At 37.6% G+C, this 6,287-nt stretch overlaps 1 protein-coding gene across 1 annotated transcript in view; it reads right to left on the reverse strand.

The window, feature by feature from the left end:
* Window positions 1–2,155: 2,155 nt before the first annotated feature.
* The window catches only part of LOC107710610 (UBX domain-containing protein 7-like), a 10,249-nt gene continuing 6,117 nt past the window's right edge, over window positions 2,156–6,287 (reverse strand). Inside the window, exons 8-11 of the mRNA XM_016515424.1 lie at window positions 6,126–6,253; window positions 5,579–6,035; window positions 4,077–4,156; window positions 2,156–3,287 (exon numbers count right to left, since the gene is read on the reverse strand). Coding sequence (XP_016370910.1) covers window positions 3,126–3,287; window positions 4,077–4,156; window positions 5,579–6,035; window positions 6,126–6,253 — 827 coding nt within the window. The 3' untranslated portion in view covers window positions 2,156–3,125. The remainder of the gene's footprint in view (window positions 3,288–4,076; window positions 4,157–5,578; window positions 6,036–6,125; window positions 6,254–6,287) is intronic.

Below are 6,287 nucleotides of genomic sequence, written 5' to 3' on the forward strand. Positions count from 1 at the left end.
TAAGCAGTGATAAAGGCATTGCATTATAAATATACTATATTTTAATGAAAATTATAATAATAATAACTCAGATAAACCATATATTGTCATAATTGTGTGTTTATTAGTCACGTTCAGTGTTGGGGGTAACTCATTACAAGTAATGCGAGTTACGTAATCAGATTACTTTTTTTCAAGTAACTAGTAAAGTAACGCATTACTTTTTTAATTTACAAGAAAATATCTGAGTTACTTTTTCAAAAAAGTAATGCCAGTTACTTTGTTTTCCCATTTATTGACTGACAAGTCTCCTGTCCCCATATTGGGAGAAATCGGGAGTACAGAGGCGTTGTGTGAACATGATGTTACTGTAGTTCTAGACTAAATGTGAATGTGCATTAATTCATCCCACTCACAAAAAACAGATTTAGTATTCATCAAAATGAATTAAAACAGTGAAATGCAAACTCAGAATATGATGCAAACCTGCAATAATTAAATATGTTAAATAACACAAATGTATCTAATCCCATTTCATTAACTGATGTCTTTGCTGCTGACCTTTGATGATCCAGTTCAATCATACTAATAAGCAAAAATGACTTTAGAGAAACTAGCAATTGTGCTTTGTTTTTTTTATTGCTGAAGAGTGTTTCTTCTCCTGCGTTCTACTGTACAGACGTGAATTTACTTTTGCTTCAGCCTGAGGTTTATTCATTACACTTTTTGGTGTGAAAGGGCTTTTATATTTGCTATAAATAGAACTTCTTATATTAAAAACAATCAAGCCCTGCTCATATTTAAAAAGTAACGCGAAAGTAATGTAACGCATTACTTTCCATGAAAAGTAACTAAGTAACGTAATTAGTTACTTTTTTAGGGAGTAACGCAATATTGTAATGCATTACTTTTAAAAGTAACTTTCCCCAACACTGGATATGACAGAAACCTATACCCTGTTCATGAGGGACTGGATCTCAAACCCAAGCTGTTTCTTGTGTTTCAGGAGTGTCACATTGAACTTCAGAGGGAACATATCTTGTCCTTGAAACATCCTGTCATCTGGAACTGTTTGATGTTTCCTTTTTCCCTTTGTTTCATCTTTTCTGTAAATCATATTTAACATTTAGCTGTTTTCCTGCTCCAGGCAAAATCTGACTTCTTGACTTTGCCTTCAATAAATGAGAGCAACTTAAAGCTGATGAAATATATTACAACCAAACCTAACTACATTGATATTCAGTGACCAAATATTTTTAAATATCTAAATATTTATGTTGTTTCCAGGCCTGGATATCACAACTTTAAAATTTTAAAGTGCAATTCTAAAGTAATGATGCAAGAGCAGGAAAGAACACAGGGATATTAAGGCAAATAGCAAAACAGTAAAATTGTGAAATATTATTACGATTTAAAATGGCAGTTTTTTTATTAGAATATGTAATTTCTGTGATGCCAAATCTGAATTTTTAGCAGCCATTACTTCAGTCTTTAGTGTCACATGATCCTTCAGAAAGCATTCTAATATGCTGATTTGCTGCTTAAGAAACATCTCTTACCAGTAATGTTGTGCTGCTTAATATTTTTGTGGAAATCGTGGATTTTTTTTTCTCCAGGATTCTTTGATGAATAGAAAGTTCAAAAGAACAGCATTTATTTGAAATCTTTTGTATCATTATAAATGCCTTTACTGTCACTTTTGATCAATTTAATGCATCCTTGTCGGGGAAAAAAAAACTGATCTCAAACTTTTTAACAGTACTGTATATAAATCTCTGCAGTGGTGTTTATGCAAACCCATACGCTAGCAAATGTCTCAGATACCTCATTCAACTGCTCCAAACATGTCAATGTGTCCACTTGGAATGGTCAACATTTCAGATGCTGCTCATCACTCGCACCAACAAACCCAATTAATTTTCACCAAAAATGCCACAAAATGTGCAGCATATGGTTGTAAAAACTATAGATCTCTACAGTAGGGTTCTCTGATGATCAGTAATATTTATAAGAGCTTTAACATATATTCATTTTTATTTACCATATGCAACATTATTTAGCACTAATGATAAACTAAATATCCTGTGAAAATCAGATCCTAAACAAATAGATATTGCAGAAATAGATATTCTTACATGTGAATAACTAGGTTTTACCATTACAATATGGTGCATGACTTGGGCTATCAGCTGCTAATGTGGTGTCTACATATAGAAGATATCTATGAGAAAACTGCTACAGCTACTTTGAGTATTTGTCTGCCCCCCAGTGGCGACGTTCATGCACTCATACTGTTCATAATATTGGTGCATTACTAAGCTAAACCTAAGAATCTGATTCTGTATGCAAAATTAAAAAGTTGCCCTAAATGCATAAAAAGACAACCAGATCCTTCCACTCCTTCATATGCCACATATGAGATATTCAAGCTCCCATCTGGAGGATTCTGCTCAAAACGCATATTCTTGATAAAAATCATGTCACTAAACAGGAGAAATCGAATAAGTTATTGAAGAAATACTCAAGAGGACCAGCTGTCCCTTTTGTTTCAATGATTATATTTGAGAATCAGTTTTTTGTGGAAATGATGCAGTATATAAAAAAGGAGATAGAAACTTACTATAGCTAAATGTCACTACTTCTTCCGTCCCTGCACATTGCAGATGAGATATGTGAGGGTTTACCTCTAAATAATAAACATTCATCCCAATTCATCACCTGAGCCCATGTTCAATAGGATCCCAACCTGCTCAGATGATTTTAACAGGAACTGTAGTCACTTTGGAACTGATGTTCAATCCTTAGAAACTTTGCATATACATGATACACAATGTTTTCCCTACATCAACGCCATCTGTAAAACCCTTTTAATTTCCAGATCAATATGAGCGTAACTCATGGACATGTACTGTCTTCAAGAATTAGATGGATGGGACGTGCCAAGTTGTTTGTAAATAAATACGTTGACAAATGCAGCTCAAGGGACGGTCCCTATGAAATACCAAATGTTCGGAGTATCCTGGACTTATTATAAAAAAAAAGAAAAAGAAAAAAAGACAAGTGGTAAAAGGGCACAGTCAATTCAGTCTTTCTAGGGCACAAATGACAGGACAGGAGGGGGGGTGATTTATCTACAAGGGGAGGGGCTAGTTCCTTTCCTGCACAAACACAGTCTCCTGCGGACACAGTCCTGCTTCCTGCAGTGTGATGTCATAGTCCAAGTGAGCGAGTCTTCGGCGGGGGAAGTTGGTGACAAGTTCGAAGCGTTCATTGGGGAATCCCTTAGACTGAACGTGTCTCACCAGTGCCTACAAACAAGAACAGAGGAAGAAAATGAAGGCTACATCAGAATTCACACACATTTGAAAATGTTTCTGTATTAGACATCTCCTGCTGCAATCTTTTTTTCCTTTTTAACAGAAATAAGGTTTTCATAAATTGGTAGGGGCTAGACATATTTTGGTATTACGTTTTAGCTGCATTGTGCAGCCCTACAAACAAGCACAGCAAACCTGGATTTTTAAATTGAATTTTAAATTCCAGATAACAATTTTTATCTGGGAAAAAAAAAAAAAAATTGTACAGCCTTAAAGCGCTGTATTGTTATTGTGAACACTTTATAATACCATGAATAATTCTAGATACCTTACTCAAACCGTTTCGATTTTTAGAAATGTGTGTTCTAGGCTCTTTTCCATCAACCAGTTAAAATGTACCAGCTTTTTGACCGTAGGTGGCGCTTGAGAAAGGGCAGAAATGCCCCAATACACAAAAGTAATGCTGCACAACTTCTGACAACAGCTTTTTATGGAGAAGAAAGTACTGACAAACAGTATTTACATCTTTTAAAACAGATTTTTGTATTCACTTTGTATTTGCTTTTTGAATGGTCTGTGTTATTCTTGCATGTTCTTTTTGTTATTTGAAAATGTTACTAAACAAATTCGCTTATCTTGTGAACCTTTTACCACAGTAAAAGTTTCAGCAATTATCATGATATGAATAATTCATACGGTCACATGCCTAAGAGCGACAAAGTTGGCAATGGCAAAAAAATTTTTAAAAATTAAAAAATCATCATGAAACGTTATACTCACCATGAGTTTAGCTTTAGCAGACAGTGCTATCTGTTCTCTCTGGCCATCTGGGTATCGAAGCATTAAGCGGGCCTTTGGACCTGTGAACAGAGTCATTTTAGTACATTAATTCATTCTTACTGAATATTATTTGCATGTATAAATGTTCAAATCCTTTAAAGGGACAGTCACCAAAAAGCTGCCATTATTTACCTCACCGACATTTCATTCGAAACCATTCTAAATCTTTTCTGCAGAACACAAAAGGTCAATGTTTGAAGATCAGCTTGTTTCCATATGACAGTTCCAAAAATGGCAAAACAAAACAAAACTGACCATATGCAAGTCGTCTTAACCCATCTGATAGATTTCTGTGAGGAACGGACTGAAATTTAAATCATTATTAACTGATATTCTTCCATTCCAGCTGTTAGCAGTAGCACACAAACTCTTATGACTGGATCACTGAATCAATGCATCTTGTTCTACTCCATCTGGACACAATGATTCTCAAATTAACATCTTTAGCCTCGTTCAGACTGTCAGCCCAAATCCAATTTTGTGCATATCTGGATGGAATCTGATTTGAATAACTGACTGTCCACACAGTGTATCGCAATGGTTCATTTCCGATTTGTGTGTCCATACGCTCTCTTTCGTTTTACGGAATGTGCACTGGTTTCTATGGCAATGCCGTTGCGTTGTTATGCCTACGCTAAAAACAACAATAACAGCAATACACTTTGCAATACAGATGTTGTCTTACGACATGACAACACGCTGCCGTCGCGGTTGCGCTGTATTGTCATCGTCTTGTGAGGCAGCATCAGAAACGCAGGAAGCTGGAATGTGCGGCTTTATTCCGTGCTGCCGTCTCCGCTACTCAAAGAGGTGCGTATACTAGCAATATATGGTGTTTTTCCACTTGACTTGCACTTCGCAACGACACAAGCTTGTTTCTGCAAAGACGTTCAGCATGTTTTTTACGAAAACGTCTGACGTGTTTACGTTTTACGTGGCGAGAGGACGTGAAAAAGCTACGCTAAATCTGTTCTGAGCGGTCAGACTGAAACGGATTTCCAGAAATGCGATTTGAATAGGATACGAATGTAGCTCGAAACGGATTGGCACAAATCGGATTTCATGTAGTTCAGATTTTATATGATCGGATTTGCACAAAAATCGGATTTGGGCTGACAGTCTGAACAAGGTTTATTTGGAGGGGAAGATTATCAGAGAATACTTGAATTTTAGTCTGTTTCTCACACAAAGATGTTGTTTTACCTCAGTTCAGTTGGAATAGTCCACAAGTCGGATACGGACTACCTTTACTGCTTTGCTTTTTTAGACTTTGACAGAAGAAGGTCACTATGAACTTGGATATGAACTATGGATTTTTCCTCTTATCTTCAGTGAAAAAAAAACAGCAATCAGGTTTTAAATGACATGAGGATAAGCAAATAATGACAGTATTTTCTCTTTGGGTGAACTATCCCTTTAGACAACTGAGAAATGGTGTATACCGTTGTCGTCTGGATCTGCTGTGCTGGTGCCGGCAGGTTCTGAGGGCTGGTGTGATGTGGATCTGTGGTTTTCTCCTAGCTGCTGTTGGGACTCTGTTTGTCCTGTCTGACTGTGACTGAGCCCGACCGGCTCTAGGTGGTTCTTCTTACTCTCCTCTTTCCTGTGGTATAACTCTTTGTGTGGGGACTTCCTGTGATGGGCTGGGCTGTCCGGCCTGGTGGGAGGAGCTACCTCTGCAGAGACGTGTCCATCTAAAGAATCCTCCCCTCCGACGGCCTCATTATCTGAACCATCCACTGAGATCAGGCCTTCGCTGTCAGAGAAAGGTTCGGCATCTGAATCATCATCTGAGCGGGACTCTGCCTTGTCCTGGGTGGACTCGTAGTGTGTTTCTTGAAGAGAGGCCCGGATAGCGGCCTCTAACTGACTGTCCTCACTGGCATCTATCAAGCTCTCCTGTATAGACGGATAAAAGACTGTGATGTGGAGCAAAGATACATAAATGCTTTTTCAGGAACCTCCAGAACCTTCAATGTGAACACTTACAGAACGAGCCCGTTTGGCCGGAGGTTGACTTGACTGCCCATCCAGCTGCCCGTGCTCTGATAGGAAGCCTGTGACCTGATCCAGGAATGAGGACACATCTAACTGGTTCCACTCAACCATCTTTTGTCCTGTATTTGTCAGAGGTAAAAAAAAAAAAAAAAA

The sequence above is a fragment of the Sinocyclocheilus rhinocerous genome, unplaced genomic scaffold, assembly GCF_001515625.1.
Source record: "Sinocyclocheilus rhinocerous isolate Xijiao unplaced genomic scaffold, SAMN03320098_v1.1 scaffold507, whole genome shotgun sequence".
Taxonomy (NCBI): Eukaryota; Metazoa; Chordata; class Actinopteri; order Cypriniformes; family Cyprinidae; genus Sinocyclocheilus; species Sinocyclocheilus rhinocerous.